The sequence below is a fragment of the Silurus aristotelis genome (genome assembly GCF_946808225.1).
Source record: "Silurus aristotelis genome assembly, chromosome: 19".
NCBI lineage: Eukaryota > Metazoa > Chordata > Actinopteri > Siluriformes > Siluridae > Silurus > Silurus aristotelis.
The window spans coordinates 8,401,455-8,418,954 of NC_139592.1; the positions used below are offsets into that span (position 1 = coordinate 8,401,455).

Sequence of the window (17,500 nt, forward strand, 5' to 3'; positions counted from 1 at the left end):
TGCACTAGAACAAAGAAACATTTGGGTCTCTTGGTTTATACCAACAGTGGAAACAGATGCAAGCAAAAACAACTTGCCTGAATAAAATTGTATACAAATGTGCATGTACCATGTTAGTTTTTTTTGTTTATTACTTTTTTTTTTTTTTTACTAGTTGTCTGTAGTCAGTACTGCTGATTTGGAGCATATAAAATGTTGCAAATTTATACCTACAGTGCAACCTCGATACTTACGTTTCGGTTACGTTTCCTGACCCGTCACGAGTAACAAAAAAATCTCCTTTTGATGATTCCTTTTTCAAGTATTTGGAATTGTAGACGTACTGTACTGTAAACCTATCAGAACTATCAGATTTTTCGCGAGTTACTCTAAGTCCGGTTCCACATGAAAAGTTGCAATATAAGGTCGTGAGTGTCACGTTCGCGAGTATCAGGTTCCAACTTATTTATGCAATCCTTTACACGTGCGAAACATAGTTAAAATCTGAGTTCCCTCTGGAAATAAGTGGCAGACCATAAGTTAGTTTAGTCTCCGCCTTGCACTTTGAGCATTTTTTTTTTTTTTTTGAAAACATACACAACAATGCCAGTGGTATTAAAAGAAACTAAAGTTGGTGCAGTGTCACTGTGGCTACTCACTCCGTACCAGAAATAAGATTTGTTTTGGGCATGCAGGAAAACGCTAATGAATCAATAGCACAAGCGTTAGCTGTTAACCAGGAAGGACATTTTACTATATATATAGATAGATAGATAGATAGATAGATAGATAGATAGATAGACAGATAGATAGATAGATAGATAGATAGATAGATAGATAGATAGATAGATAGATAGATAGATAGATAGATAGATAGATAGATAGATACATCGATACATCGATACATCGATACATAGATTCAGGAGAGCGATCATCACAATCATAATATATTTTATTGTCTTTAACTATGACAACAAATATTTTTGCCCCATTGACACAAGACTATCAGCTGAGGGACATGAAAGTGACAGTGAGACAACTTACAATTGACCACTTAGCCTGGTGTCCATCACTCCGACGCTTTAAACACTCTGATTTAATGGTATCTGCTATGTTCCTCTACAGGACGACAATTTTGGAAAAAAGCTCAAGCACATACGGCTTGTGGAATATCAGCCAGGTGACTCAAAATAGCTTATTTCTTCACCTCCTCGCTATTAAACTGAGACAACGAGATTAGAAAACATGAGTCAGAGGTGTTTTATCAATAGCAGTAACTCCAAAAAGTTGTAAAGACCAACACCTCTGATCCATGGCTGTCCCCAGAGCTGATGCTGAATGAGCTCACTTTTTGTCATCTTTCAGATAGCTCTCCCACTTCCTGGCAAGCAAAAGGTTTTTTCATTTTTTTTAACACCTGACAGTGCTTGATTTAGTGAGCTTGCCGAAAAGAGCTGGATGTGTTGTGAGCTGTGAGTGTTGTGCGAAAGGAGAAAGGGAAAGAGCCATCTTTTTCTGACACAAGAGTTTACAGAGAAACAATAGCTAGATGAAGCCCCCACCAATCAAATTATTTTCTTAATACATGGTATAAATACAGAATAGGAGGTGCATGTGGAATACGAGAGTGGGGAGAAAGGGAAAAAATGTGCAGTTGTCTTTAGGGGGTGATTTAAAAACGGAGAAATATAATTCATCTTTATCCAGACAAGAAGACTGCAGTTGATTCAGATTCGGCCAGAATAAAAGCAGCAAATGATGCATCATGGGAGCTGATATGCAGCTCTGATGAAAAACGCGAGGCATGGACAAAGGGAGTGATAATAGGCAATATAGCAGAGTGCGCCTGGGGACGCTAGGGCCACTGGACTGTAGGAAATGAAACAGAGCCGCTCTGAAGTGCCACTCCCGGCTCGCTTCCTGTCTGCACGTTCCTCTGTGCCTCACATGAATATTTATCGCAAAATATAATAACGATAATGATCACATGGCTCTTCTGAATGTGGCCTATCAAATCCAGATACATATTCTAGCTTAAAAGAAGGGGAAAATAGGGTTCCCTTTTCATTCATGGAGAATTAAAGTCATTCCTGAGTGGTGAGGTGTTTAATAAGATAGAGACAAAGTCCTCTCGAGAAAAGCATGGCTTTCTCATTTTCAGATCGGGGAAAAAAAAAAAAATGATTAGGTCCTCTTCGCTGCGGCGAAGAAATGCTGAAGCATAGCAATTGAGAATGCATTGTGGATGCAAAGCCCGCTTGAATCGGGTAAATTAGAGAGACTTGTTTCTACAGTCATCCAGCTGCGACTGAATTGGGAACGTGTAGCTCACTGCCATCTGGTCAACCTCATAGACGCAGAAGAGTTGGAGGAAGAGCCTCTGCGCCGCGCCTCACTTTAACCCGTTTCTTTTTCTTTTTTACCGCCCGTGTTGATGGACGACGTTTGGCTAGACCTCCCAGCTTTCTTTCCACACAAAACAGGCATTAGATGAGCAGCAGCTTGGCTCATTTCTCAGAAACGCAGGCATATTCTCTTAGGGAATACTCAAAGTTGGCAACTTAAGTTAGAAGCTCAAGTTCGGAACATACACAGATAGGCGGATTTGACATTTTATGGGGAAATGTTGAACAGATCTAGACTCGTAGGGGTTTACTAATTTTACTAATTCTTTAGTCTCTATTTCTTTTTTCTTTACATTGAAGTGTTGCTGGATATTTAATTAAACACAAAGCCAGTTTCACTAGACATCTAAAGCAAACACATTTGGTGCCTATTTGTTTTGGTTCACAGTTCCATGACACTCAACCACTTTAACTGGAGATTTGTGTGGAGTTCAAGTACCAGAAACATTTTTTTTCCCGGCTTTCGCAAAACAAATGTTTTTATAATAAACTTGTGCTCATCATGGTGGTTCGACAGACTGATAGCGAGTGCTACACTTTTCAAAACCCTGAGGTACTTTTTAGTGTCAGCTAAAACACAGCTGATATATAACTCTCCTGCCTTGTTTATCGAATCACATTGTGGTTACAGAAACACCACAGCTTGTAGCCAAACATGGTTTTCTTTTTATTGTTGCCAAAGACATGATTTGATAAATTTGTTTCCTGTAGTGTATATTATGCTCTTAATTTGCTAACTAGCTAACCCGCTAGTCATTCATTATTACATTTCATTAGCTACCACTTTTAGCTTGGTCACTTCCTGGGAATCTGAGATTTGTTTGGTTTTACAATATTTGGTTTTACAATGTATCACCACTGTATTTATGTAAACATTGTTTTATTTTTTCTTTGTCCCTATCTGTGTCTTTAGCTCTGAAGGACCCATGCAGCGAGGTGACATGTAGCTACGGCAGCACCTGCATCCAGTCTTCTGACGGCCTCTCCGCTAAGTGCATGTGTCCTATGAGCTGTGATCACGTCCCCAAGGTTACAGTGTGTGGCAGCGATGGCTTGGACTACCCCAGCGAATGTGCACTCAACATGAAGGCCTGCTCCACCAACAAGAACATCCGCCTCCAGCACACCGGTTCCTGTGGTGAGTAAAAAAACTGAGCTATCATCATCTTCAGAGATTATCTCTCATCTTGTTTTTTTTTTTTACTGTTTGTTAAAGTGTATATTGGGCATTTAAAGTGAGAATAGTAACAGCAAAAAGCAAAGATCATTTCTTCACATCTATGGGATGGTGGTCCACCTAAAAGGTCCAGGGTCCCTTGTTTGATCCTGAACTTGATTTCCTCAGTCCTTTCCTCCCTTTATCCATGTGGGAATTCTCTGGGTTCTCAAGTTTTAGAAACATTTCCATAGGTCAGGGTTGTTCATTCTTTTCACTAAAGGTTAGTGTGCAGGTTTTTAGTCTAACCAAGCAGGAGACGAACTTAATTCCACCTGTTTAAATCAACTAATCTTTACTTTCATTCGACTGTCAGGTTGGCTCCTGCTTGGTTAGAATGAAACCCTGCTAACATCTTGCTGCACTACAACTTTCAACAAAATGAAGTGGCTACTAAAGATGAATGACTTTTCTACAAATCAGCTTCACTGAGATTGTTTTAAATGTTTTGGTATGAGATATAAGCCAACCTGGATGAAGCATTGCATGTTGACTAAGGTGAAATTAAATATCAAAGGATAAGTGTTATTTATTTATTTCTTCCTGTACTAGATTGGTTGTTTGTGTGCGAGCCGCAATTTTGCACGTAAGTTTGTTGAAATTGGAGCGTAGGAGTGCTTTAAAAACTACATGGATGATTTCACATAAACCATTCGGTCCTGAGCGACAGCTCCCTCCTACCTCACCTCAATCGCTGTCTGAATTTCTACATGATTTGTTCTTTTTGTTAAAGTGCTTCATGTTGAGTTGAAGCTTTTTGAGTCATAAGTGTAGGATAACTTTTCAGTTCATGAAAGAGCTCTCAGCCACTTTGGACCATCTAATGACATCTCCCAGACATGTCTTCGAGCTCTCAGCACACTAGCTTTTCCTTCTCATCGCCGACGTATTGGATTTATTATATTTAATGCGTCTTACCTTGCCGACTTCCATGGTTCGGCATGTCTTCATTTAAGATAATTCAGCGGAGCAGACTGCTGTGGCAGCGGGTCAAAGCAGCATAGCAGCAAAGCCGTTTCTGTAGGTCATGACCCTTTCTCTTGCTGAATAGCCCATCGTCTGGTGAAAAAGAAACAGCAGACGTCTCTGGGTTTGCTCACAAAGGAGAAAGTGGACGGAATACATCGGTGCACATTTCTTAATTGATTTTCTTCGTTAACTGTCGGTGTGTTGATCATTATCCTTGCCAATTATTTTGTTATGAATGAGCTAGCAGGAATATGTTCTGCCTCCTCCTTTCAAGGGAAAAATACATAATAATAGAGCTCAACCTTTAGCATCCACCTAGATGTCTGTGCTCCTAGCTAATGACTTAATACAGAACAACAGAACGGACAATGGAACTTAATTAAAAGCACTACAAATGGTATAAAGTAGAGGCTGGGCCCGATTTTTTTCTAGTCATGCTTTCCCAGACTGTAGACTCATGCAACCTATCAGTGGCCTATTAGTTCTGTCATGTGATTACACCTTGTGTAATGCTCTTGTATTAATGCTTGCTCACTTTTAAAGAATGGAGTCTGGCTTGGAGAATGGAGTTGAATGAAATGAACCAGTCCTTATCTGCTTTTTGATTCACTAGAAAGAATAACAGATTTGCAAACACATCCCTAAAAAGAAGCAACTTGCCTTTGAATGTAGCGATTTAATAAAGCAGTTACTAAGCAACAAATATAAGTTTTTGTGCACCTAAAATAAATGGGTGAGCTGTAATTTATTTGCATTTTATATCCTCGTTATACGATTTGCATCAGAATTCCGGACATTTCTGGTCCATTTGGGGCTGACATTGAGATGTTCTCGGTGACGTCAGAGTCAACAGATTAAATAATGGCCACCTGGCAGACAGGTCCCGATGATTACTCTGGTGCCTCAAGGGCAAGTATAATCAATGTGTTCATGACTCCATGGAGACCTTACGCCCCCTGAGATGGACAAAGTCCCTCAAACTATCCGTCCTTCCTGTCCTGGACATTTCTGACCCTCAATTTGACCGACTCAAATTCACACACTCAAAAAACACTTTAATGATTTCTCTTAAACGGTACTTGACTTATCACCTACATGATGCACGTATGTATATTAGGGCTCATGCGTATGTTTCCTACTGTTCATATTTTACTAAAGCTAAAACAAACACATCCCTCATCTCCATGCTTCACACACACCCTTGTTACAGCAAATATCTAATCACATCTGTACATTTGTTTACTGTGCTGGTGTTATGAGGTTTGATTTGAAGCAGCACTCTTGTGCTGCTCTTATGTCTAATGAAATCTATAGCCCTTTTATTTTTCCACACACTCCCATCTCTGCCAAATAAACAAGCCAAATAGCTATTCAGAAAAAAAAGTATATTATTTAAGGTCCCCTAGATTAAGCATAAATAATATGGTCAGGGCTTCAGTCGACTCCTAATCAGAAGGCGGTGAGTTTAAAATCTGGGACCCCTGAGAGTATTAATGGATTTGAATTGTTATACATAGATGAGCAACAGGCTTATAGTCCGTAATGTATAATTTCAGTTACAGACACTCTGAGGCTTTTTTTGTTATTGCTTTGAGAAAACCATATGCATTGACAGTGACAGGTTAAAAATATCTCTGTGGTGTTCTCTTTTAGCATTCATTATCAGCTTTAAGAATCCCCTCTCACATCAGCATTCTTACCTGAAGGGAGTGCTTGAGCACGTTTTTCACAGGGTTCAGTGGCAACGCTGTGAGTCACACTCAGAGCAGACGTAAAACCTGTCATGCTCATCTAGATGCGAAGCAGGGAGAGTGGTGTTATTAGAACAGCCAGGTTTTTCTTTAGAATCCGTTATGATTTGCAGTCCGCATCAGCAGTCACAGCCATTATCATTGATTAGAGAGTATTTCAGAACTGTCTTTTGGCCATCCTGTGATGGCTTAGCTCAGACCATACCCAGTCAAAGTGTGGTGAGTATTTTTTTGTCACTTAAGCGAGCAGGTGCTGTATATCAGTTTGAGAGATCTGTGAAAATCCGAGGCTTCTGGTTAGGTTAGGAGAGTATCGTACGTGTGAGAATAGACCCCCATAATCAGGCTTCAGCCAATACATATTAATGGCCATTCATAGCTCCGTGGCTGCCAGGGTTTGGATCCTGACAGAGTTGCGATGTAACAAAGTCTTGAGTTTTTAAGTGTCTGTACTTAACTATTACTTTTCCCCTTAATCCAGTGTGATTTCAGCAGCATTTAAAGATCACTGCTTGTCATAGCTGATCCTAGGAAAAATCCTGGCTCAATTTTGTAACAGATTGGGTGATGCCCAATGTACTCCATATTAAGTGATACAATCGATAACGCTGCAATTACTGAAAATGACTACACTCTGCACAGTCGGAGGATTTCAGGATTGGGTAAACAAATGCGTTTCATGAACAACAACATTCTTAAAACTGAGCTTTTGTAGCTCTTCCTCAGGTCGTCCTGACCCAGAACTTTGCTGTTGGCTGACTTTGATTGCAGTGAGACCGAAGCAGATATTACGTGTTCCAATTGCACAAACTCACGACGAAGCAATTCTTTGACAATGTGTGATTTTCATTTGCCACCGCAAAGGCAGGGCTGAAAATTGTACAGCGGGACGTAGCGCTAATTTAGCATCAGTAGCTGAAATCAGTCTGTTGCTTGAGACAGACACATTTTCCGCTACGTAATTTAAGCGTTTGAACTTTTTCTTCACTTTCTTTTTTACTTGGGGTTTTCTCGAAGAACCCCTGAGCTGATTAATTGCACTTTTACTTCGGTCAAAAATGTGGGTATTTTCCACAGATGTAACCACCAAGTGCTCAGCTACACCTTGTCTCATCTTTAAATAAAAGTGAGTAAATGTAAATAGAAAATCAGGCCTAATTTAAATTCATGATACAAGCAAGCCTGAGAGCCCAAATGCAAACGAAGCAAACTCTTGAAGTAGTTGAGTCATTTTTGTTACAGATTGCTAGCTGGCTATATGTTAACTTGGCTAAACAGTGGTTATAACTATTGCTCATCCAATACACCACTAGGACTTGGCTAGGTCTGGTTCATTACACTGGGTATGTGCTAATCGAGCAGCTGGAGCAGCCTGGAGCTTGGATTCAGGGACATTGGCTTGCACATGTTCTGTTAATAAGAGGTAATGGTTTTTTGCAGCAATTATGGCTTGCTCACACAGTTTGGCGTGCCTGAAGTCCACATTATGAGAAGCTCGTTGGTCGGAGTAAATGTTTTCCTTCCACATGGTGCACTCCTCTATGTTCATTTACACATCCCTGACCTGACATTGGCTTCGTTTGCCCTTTTTTTTTTTGTCTGCCTCAATCTTTAGCCAGGCTCTGTGCTTCTATATTCACACTTGTCATCTTTAAGCCGCAAAATCTTCCTACTTCTTTGTCTTTGATTTGCTCACTTTATATACTCATGCTTTTCCTTCTTGTCTATGCTTATTGTGTCTTCTTCTTTTTCATGTATCTCTTTGTTCTTATTCGGGTTTAATCTTTATTCCTCCAGTTCTCAGCCCATTTTCTCTATCTCGCCCGTCGCTCTCTCTCTATGTTGCTTTCCTTCTAGCTCTTTCTTTCTCCTGATGTGTATGACTTGCTCACAGCTTGGCATTGTTCTAATGTGCGACAGCCACTGTGATGTCCTTTGTCTCTTTTGCGTGTTCGGAAAAATGTGGAGGCAGGCGAGACTGTCACGCTTATTTCAATAAGCAGCATGGCATTTCCATTGCTATTAAATGTGACGCTGCCAGGGTGCAGCTCGGGCCCACGGCCAGTGCGCCACCATTAGCTTCCTCTCACCCGTCAGGGTTCCCACGTCACCTGTCACTCGCACATTTGTCTGAAAGACATCAGACGATCGACAATTAGGACTTTTAGATAAGGATTTAATTGCAGCGATTTCACACCCACACATATATGTAAAATTTGTGTTTATATAATCAGCAGATAGTGTGGGAAGTGTTTGAGCTAAGATTTGGTTGAAGTATTGGATAGTTACCACAAAGTTGGAGGCACACAATTGTATAGGATCTATTTGGATCCCTTCACTTGAACTAGGAGATCTAGACGTGTTAAAGCATAATTCCACTTAAGATCTTGAGTGACCTGCTTTAGAGCTCTGACCTCAACCCTACGGAACACTTTTGGGACGTATTAGAATGCTGACTGCACCCCAGGCCTCCTCACCCCACATCAGAACCTGGGTTTAATAAAGCCCTTGTGGCTGAATGGGCACAAATCTCCACAAGCACACTTTAGAATCTAGTAAAACATCTTTCCAGAATGAAGGAAGTTATTAGAACCACAAATGTGAACTAAATGTGGGATGAAGCATATACAAATCTTTTGGTCACATGTCCAAAACTTTTGTTCCTTTAGTGTAGATTAGTGTAGAAACCAGAGAACATGTAAAGCAGATGGTATTCCAATTTTGTGAATGAAATATAATGGTAATAAGCCTTATTTAATCATTGTTATATGTTCAAATTAGCTGTTGTCTTCAGCACGGACACAGCACGGTGTTGTTCACTGTACAGCAATATAAACAAAGAATTTTTATGCTGTAAAAAAAAAAACATGAAAGCGCGATAAATGCTGTCGCAGCTTTTTCTACCTTCAATGTGAAAGTGCAACATATGAAAATAAAGTGAAACACAATCAAAAACATTTTAGGAAAAAATAGGTGGGAAAAAAAAACTAATGAAATATACAATACACTCATCCTTTATCTAATACTGTGTTAAACATCAGAAAAACCTACTGTTTTAACAGGGTACCGAGCCTTTTATTTAATTCTATTGTACATGACTTCCAGGTTGCAGGTTTTTTTGTATGTGCTTGGTAAATTTACACTGGTGTAGAATTAAAAATTAAATAACAAAATACAAAATACTACATTTTATTTAATTGATTCTATTCAAAACAGCAGTAGGAAATGTTCGGTCTTCTATGAGTCACTAAGATTTTTATATACAGATGCTATATAAATGAATCATTTTTTTTTTCACATGAAATAAAGTACTGTACTTGGTTCTAATCTGTGCATATTTGGGTTTCAACAGTAGTGTATGACGCCCTAGTTGATTTCTTTTTTCTTTTTTTAAAGTAAACTATTTAGAGAAAATGTTTGTGGACACCTGATTTATAAGTGCATTCAGAATCGCATTCCACATTCAGCCATTGTTATTAAAGTCATGTACTGATGTAAAGTAAGGAGGCCTGGGGTGCAGTCAGCATTACAATTCATCCCGAAGGTGTTCAAGAGGGTCGAGGTCAGAACTCTATAGCAGGTCACTCAAGATCTTTCACTCCAACCCATGTAAATCATATCTGCATGGAGCTCACTTTGTGCACAGGGTCATTATATTGCTGGAACAGGTTTGGGTTTTCTAGTAAAGAGAAAATGTAATGCTACCTCATAAAAACACGTCCTATACAATTGTGTGCCTCCAACTTTGTGGTAACATGGGGAAAGAACGCATGTGGCTGGAAAAGTCATGGGTCCAAATATTTTTTTCCATATAGTAAATGTTGAACGTTTGAACAGGAAGAGCAAAAAAACAACAGAAAACATTGTTTCTCCAGTTGTGGGTGAAAACGAGGTATATGTTTTTTGTTTTTTATTATATTCCTTAAATTAGGGGTGCCCAATACGTCGATCGCGATCTACCGGTCGATCGCAAAGATAGTGTGGGTAGATCGCATGACAAAAAAAAATAAAATGTATTTATCCATTTTTAAAGTAGGCAGATTATTTTGACTTGATCATTTTGTAAGTAGCTCGCATGCTTAAAAAAAATGTGTGCACCCCTGTTTTTTTCTCTTTGAAATCCCCACAAAAACATTTGGGTTACACATACTTTACAAACTACCATATTTAGAATTGGCCAAAGCTAGTACAACATTTCAATGCTTTACACTGTGAAAATAGACATTATGGAGATCATGTTTAGAAGAGCTGTGTATCCATAGAGAACATTTTCAGAGGAGCCGCAGCTACAAGGTACATTTTTCTGAAACCTAAAACATACTCCATCAAATATGACCATTTTAAAACAGTTTCATGTCACCAGTTTATGGTCAGGGTATTCGTTTCTTTTTTTTTTTTTTGATGATGATGATGATGAGAACATGTGAACACAGTGTTCAGTTCTCAGCAGTGTAATACACAGTAACCTTTAGGTAATTACAGTTACTCAGTACTCTATGTTCAAAAAAAGCACAGCAGCAGCATTTTCCATCATTCATGGTGCAAGGGTACACATTTTAGACAAAATCAGGAAAAAAGCATGTCCAAGAGATCATTATAGGCCTGGCGTTCTTCATCCCTCTGCTGATCATAGTGAGGGCAGCCAAGCACGTCCGACTGTCCAGTGCCGTTCCATGAGCAGAAGTTTGGTTTAATGTGTTTTGCCAAAAAATCTCTCTGTGTCTCGTTTAGATCCATGCCACGTGCACCAGAACAACCTGAACATAATATGCGTGTACGACGCACAAACCCAAACGATGCAGACCCTGTCTCCACCCTCAGTGTGTGAAAAGGACCCCGAGCCATTCTGTGCCAGCGATGGGAGGAACTACAACAGTGAATGCCAGATGCAGCGTACGGCTCTATGGAAGAAGCGGCAGTTGAAGAAGGTTCACTCAGGGCTCTGTAGGGAGCAAGGTGAGTCGCTTCTCCGTGCGAGCAGTATTTTGAGAGCGCAGCAGCACTGGATTTATTTTCCCGCGGCTGCAGTGAGGGGCAGGCTTTAGACAAATTAAGTTGGGTTAGCAGCACTGTCATGCCTGCACGATACCAATCTCCACAAATCCAATTTGCCTGTCGGGCTCTGGCAGGTGTGTATTGTGGCAGCACTGGATCCGAGGCTGTGATGAAAAGATTCTCATTGCCTCTCCGCGACACCCCATAGCCTCACACATATAAAATAAATAGATAAATAAATAAATAAATAAATAAATAAATAAGCGAGTCTGTGTATAGTAGATTATTATTTGTGTGCAAAAGTTAGTCCCAGGCTTGTGTGACGGAGGCGTCGTGTCTGAGCTTCTGCCGTCCAACTGGCAAGTGTAAAGGAGTACGTGTGTGTGCGTGCGTGGGCTTGTATGAATATTTATTTGTGTAAGTATTTGTGCATCCATGTACTTAATCTTCGGATCCCATTAACTCGCCGGCTTTCTGACTCAAAGCTTATTCGGGCAAGTTTAGCACAACTCACTGAAGAGACCTCATTAGTATGTACAGAGCGTTGCGTCCTTAAAATCAGGTTGGCCAATGCAATCAAACGTAAATCAAGCACTGGCTTGTACAATAACATCATAAGTCTTTTTTTTTTTTTTTTTCCTCAGCTGATCAAAGGCTGCTGCAATTATCACACCGTACAGCGTGACTGTGACGGCTTCTTACCGCAACCCTGAATAGAAAAGAGAAAGATTTGAATCAATCTGAATGAAATAAGATAATTGATTAAAATAATCAGCCGTGGTAGTTAAATCCAATCCCACGAGTGAGTCAATATAAGCTGTCTGATTGTGAGAAAGAGTTCGAAGCAGAGGGACTGTAAGTAAGTGCTGATTAGAATGAAGCGTTAGCCTTTCGTGGACTTTCGGTCATAATTTTGTGTGTGTGTGTGTGTGTGTGTGTGTGTGTGTGTGTGTGTGTGTGTGTTTGTGTATTTCTCAGAGGAATGCAGTTACACTTGTAAGTTCAGCGCCATGTGCTTGTTGGAGCATGGAAGATTGAGCTGCTCCTGCGAGCCAATCCGCTGTGATGGTACCTACGCTCCTTTGTGTGGTAAAGATGGCCACACGTACCCTAATGACTGTGAGAGGAAGCGTGTTGAGTGCCTCACCCAAACCACTATCTCCATCAAACAGCAAGGGCCCTGTGGTAAGTGGGGAAAAAACAACCTCTGATTTCAATCAAAAAGTTTTTGTTATTTGTGTAGTGAGTATCTGTTTTGTCCTGATCGGTGAGTGTCTACTCTTCTTTTTTTTGTTTGTTATGTCTGTATTTGTATATTTATTATCACTGTGTGGGCTTAAAGGTGCTCATCTGAAACATGAAGCCCAGACTTCATGTGTACATCATGGCCGCCACCGTCATGCCTCGCCAGTGCCAGTCGATCACCCCACCCCACCCTTTCATTCCTCTGTGTCCGTGTTGCTTCAGATGTCCTTGTTGGCTGTCTTTTAAAGTGTCTTCTTTCTGTTCCAGTGTCTCTCTCTTTCTCTCTATTTCTCTTTGTCTGTCCTTGTCCGCGTGATGTCAGGGCTGCCGCAGGACTCGCCGCTCATTTCAAGCACAACCTTTGACCTCTCTTATGCGGACTCTGACCTGTAGGTCTCCGTCCTGTGGCCTTTAAAAGGGCCGGTTGGGTGATGTAACTCAGTGCTAGCCATCCCTCATTCTCTCCTCAATCCCTTTATCCCTTCTTTCCAAGTCAGACTTTTTCCTCTGACCCCTATCTCGAATCCTGCATGGCAAAAAAGAAAGTAAAGCATGAACGAATTTCTTTACCCCCTGTCATTATGCCCTTCTTTTCTTTGTTTTTTTACTTTACCAAGCTTAGTATATGCTATTCCTACTGTGCGTATGCTAATAATGCATAAAGCTTTATTCTCTCCTAACACACAAATACACCCTAAGCTCCATGGGTTGTGGTGACAATTACTTTAACCAAGTCTCCATTCTCTTTCTTTTTTTCTTTCTTTTTTTCTTTTTTTCTTTCTTTCTTTCTTTCTTTCTTTCTTTCTTTCTTTCTTTCTTTCTTTCTTTCTTTCTTTCTTTCTTTCTTTCTTTCTTTCTTTCCTTCTTTCTTTCCTTCTTTCTTTCTTTCCCTAATATACCCTAAATAGCATTGTTTTCTCGTCTTCTTTGAAAGCTGAAAGAATTATTGCGTCAACTCACAGAGCAATTTTTTTTTCCCGTTTATTTTTTCTGATGAAGTAAGTGCTTCAGTCTTCTTACGGTTTTGCCAGCAGCCAGTTACATTATGTCTTTTTTCCCCTCCGCCCATCCCCCACAGAAAAAAATATGTATTTAAATGTGAATACTTTGCATACAGCTCGACAAACAGCTCTTGGATTTAATTAAACATCAAAAGCGGAGTTGTGAAGCGGAGGCAGGCTGTTCAGTGTTAGCGCAGAAGAAGATGCTAGGCACCGAGAGGAGGGACAGCTCGTGCTCTGGACACCTCCAGCCAGTTTGATGTTTAATTAGAGAGCGCCTCGTAGTGTGGTTTTCCTCGCCCGCCCTTTTTCTCCTGTCTCGTTAGGTCTGTTTTCCCAAGCCAGAGCATGTGAGAATGGTGGCTCTGTTTCACTGACAAGGTGCCAGTGATGGTTCTGCAGTTTTCAACCCGATAAAAAAAAAAGCCTCAGCCATTATGGTTTGGTTTTACCGCAAAAACGCTTCTGATCTGGAGTTTAGAACGATACTTTCAAGGGAATAGGGGCATTCCTTATTTTCTTGCCACTATAATAAGGTGATTACTGTAGAGATGTAGACCTAAATGCTCTTTCATTCAGTGTTTTACAGCAGGGTTTCTCAAATTGTAATTTTAATGAAAAACTCCTGGTTTGATCCAAATCTCAGGTTACTGTCTGTTCGAGGTTCTCCCAAATTATACAGAACAACAGCTGAGAACTGGTCAATAACTGTAAACTACTAATAGGTGCTAAGTGTTATATGTAATCACCGATATTACTGACCATTGATTATAACTTCAAGGCAGTTCTAATTTGATTGATTATCTTTCTGTTCTGAGTTCTGAGTGTATATCGTTTGCTACTCAGTGTATATTATCATAGACATCAGTTGATTGTAGCGGGAGAGTGTGCTACTGTTCTAGCTTGAATTCTTCATGTTTAATAGCAATAAATATCATTAAAATATAGCTTATAGCAATTTATAGTTTACCTGCTAAAATGGTAGTGTAGGTGTAGTGAGTGTAGCTGCAAGGAAGAAGTGGCTTGAGATATTATAATAAACATCATAGCCTCAAACAAAATCATCCAACAAGCAACAGCGAATAACCAGGCTTACTCGGAATCGACATCATTTTCCGGCTCAGCTCAGAAAACGCACAAATGGTTAATAAAGACCCAGAAGACACGTTTTTAATATGAGAACTACTCTAGTCTTAATATAAGAACTATTCTAAGAACTACTCCATAATCTCTCTTACTCTAATCCCAATCTTATCCTTTGTTGGATAATGTTAGATTTAAATGGTCACAAATCAAAATCTGGGTGATTGCAGACTATTTTTAAGCAAACTGGCAACCTTGTCATTTAAAATTTAGTCTGATTTTCCTCCTCTTTTGAGTCAGGGTTCATAGGAAGAGCATGAGGCAGCATGATTCCTGTCTGTCTGTCTGTCTGTCTGTCTGTCTGTCTGTCTGTCTGTCTGTCTGTCTGTCTGTCTGTCTGTCTGTCTGTCTATCTATCTATCTATCTATCTATCTATCTATCTATCTATCTATCTATCTATCTATCTATCTATCTATCTATCTATCTATCTATGATGTTTAGAAGTCAACTCCTGATTAGCGTAATGGTTCAGGTCTCAAACCAGTGCCTGTTCTTTTTTGGAATCATGTCAGAAAATGTGTGTGTGTGTGTGTGTTTGTGTGTGTGTGTGTGTGTGTGTTTGTATGTGTGTGTTGTTTGGTGCCCACAAAAGTTCCTTTAACCACCTCTCAAATGCCCAGGAATGGCAAAACTGTCATCACAAAGCATCTCAATGGACCCCTGTCACACTCTGATCTATAACACAGACAATGTTAGATAGTGTTTGTCCTCAGGTGTGTGTATGTGTGTGTGTGTGTGTGTGTGTGTAGGTGCTTGAGGTTGTAGCCACAAAACCTCCACTCAGTTTATAAGCGTGTCAGTGTTGATCTTAAATCTCAGTATTGTCTCACCGATTGCCGTATTCCCAAAAGAGCCGGTATAGACACTGTATTTGAGTGCACATTTCTGATTTAGAACAAAACCAACATGACCTGTAAAAGAGAAAGGGGGGGGCTTGTGGGAATCGGGAAGGTGGTGACCCATAAAAGCATCCAAGGTCAGGAAAGTGAGACAAGACTGCACCATGCGAGAGTGTATTATATTTTAGACTAGCTAACTAATGCATGGCTTGGCAGAAAGGTAATATTAGAAAGCTTTTTACACTCCAGCCTCTGTGTTCAGGACACCTAAAAGTTATCTCCGGATGAACTTTGAACCGTGTCACGCCAAGAGCGCTTGCAAGGAGGCAAAAAAAAATGCAAGATGATGTGGTGTCAGAACTGTCAGTGGAACAGAACACGGTTTTATTTTGTTCCACCGTAATACGGGAGCAGGTCAGAGGTCTGTGTCTCCATCAGAGAGAGAAAGACAGAAAGAGAGATATAGAGAAAGAACACGCTTTTGTGCTCCTGATGCTTTTAAACTCTGACAATATTCTCACCCTGATACATACCTAGCCCTATTTTTGTCCACAAAACGCACACACTAAAACACACACACACACACACACACACACACACACACACACACACGTGCACAAACACACACACACACACACACACACACACAAACACACACACACACTTATAGTGTTTTGATGATTTTTGTTTATCTATTGTACACAAGGCCATTTGGACTGAGAGGTCAGCACTTTTGAAAGCTGTTTTCAAACACAGGTAATGTCCAGGGTCCTGATCACTGTGAAAATATTGGGGTGAAGCATGTGTCAAAAAAATAAGAAATAAAAAAATCAAGCTGCACAAATGAAAAAAACATATCTTAATAAAATAAAATATTGCTACAAGCAATAATATATACAGATGGTCCTGAGTTACGATGGTTCATCTTACGATTTTTTGATCTTACAATGATGATAGCAATACGACAAAATTGTACAAAAAAAAGGCACAGGCAGCAGCGTACGATGTACAATACGTTGGACGTGCAGCTGGGATGAGCGTATCTCTCGCCCTGTGAGATGCCCCACTCGCGTTAGCGGTTGACGGACTTAAGTTGTTTCAGTGGTTATTTTTTTTCTGTTTCAAACGGATTTAAACAGCAATGTTAGTGATAAAAGCATGTCTTAAAAGGGCCCAGGTATGTCTCCTGCTGGTAGTGAAAAAAGAAGAGGAAAGCCATCAGTTTGGAGCAGAAAATGCAAATTATAAATCAGCATTAGGCAGGAACGACTGTCACAGTCATAGTACCATCTTCGACTTACGATATTTTTTTATCTAATAAAATTTTATTTGTCACATACATGTACATACAGAGTACGACATGCAGTAAAATGCTTTTTACGACAGTCCGGCATTCAAACGTAAAAGTGAATGGAATATAAAGGGAATGGAATGAGCCAAGAAAAAAAGAAGGTAGATAAATAAAAAGTATAAACTACATAAAATATAAAAATATATGAAGATATATGTAAAAAATATGTGTATATACATAGATGCGTATGACAGTAAAACAGTCAAATTAAATTGATTAACGTGATTGTCCTTAAAGTGTCCGTGTGCAGGATGGTGTGCTATAAAGTGGCACTGTGTTGTGCAAGTCCAGAGTTAAAATGACAGTCCAGAGTTAAAGTGTCAATTGCAAAAAAGTTGTGCAGAAAAAAAGTGAAGATCGAGAGAGAGGTCCAGTACTAGATCCTGGGTGTTTCCTGGTTTAAACTCCGAATGGCCTGCAGGAAGAAGCTCCTCCTCATTCTCTCTGTGTTTGCTTTCAAGGAGCGGAAGCACTTCCCTGAACGCAACAAAGAAAAGAGTCCATTGTTTGGATGGCTGAGATCCTTCACAATCTTCTAGGCCCTGGTCCTGCACCGCGTGCTGTAGATGTCCTGCAGGTCAGGGAGCTCAGTGTGGATGGTACGT

General features: G+C 40.0%; 1 protein-coding gene across 12 annotated transcripts in view; it reads left to right on the forward strand.

Annotated features, from left to right (window-relative positions):
- agrn (agrin) overlaps window positions 1-17,500 on the forward strand; it is a 253,929-nt gene that overhangs the window by 142,527 nt on the left and 93,902 nt on the right. For all 12 annotated transcript variants that reach the window (XR_014538003.1, XR_014538004.1, XR_014538005.1 and 9 more), the window contains 3 exons: window positions 3,298-3,522; window positions 11,052-11,276; window positions 12,294-12,500. Coding sequence is in view for 9 of the 12 variants with exons in the window: in XM_083569686.1 (XP_083425812.1) it covers window positions 3,298-3,522; window positions 11,052-11,276; window positions 12,294-12,500 (657 nt within the window). In the remaining 3 variants the exon portion in view is untranslated. The remainder of the gene's footprint in view (window positions 1-3,297; window positions 3,523-11,051; window positions 11,277-12,293; window positions 12,501-17,500) is intronic.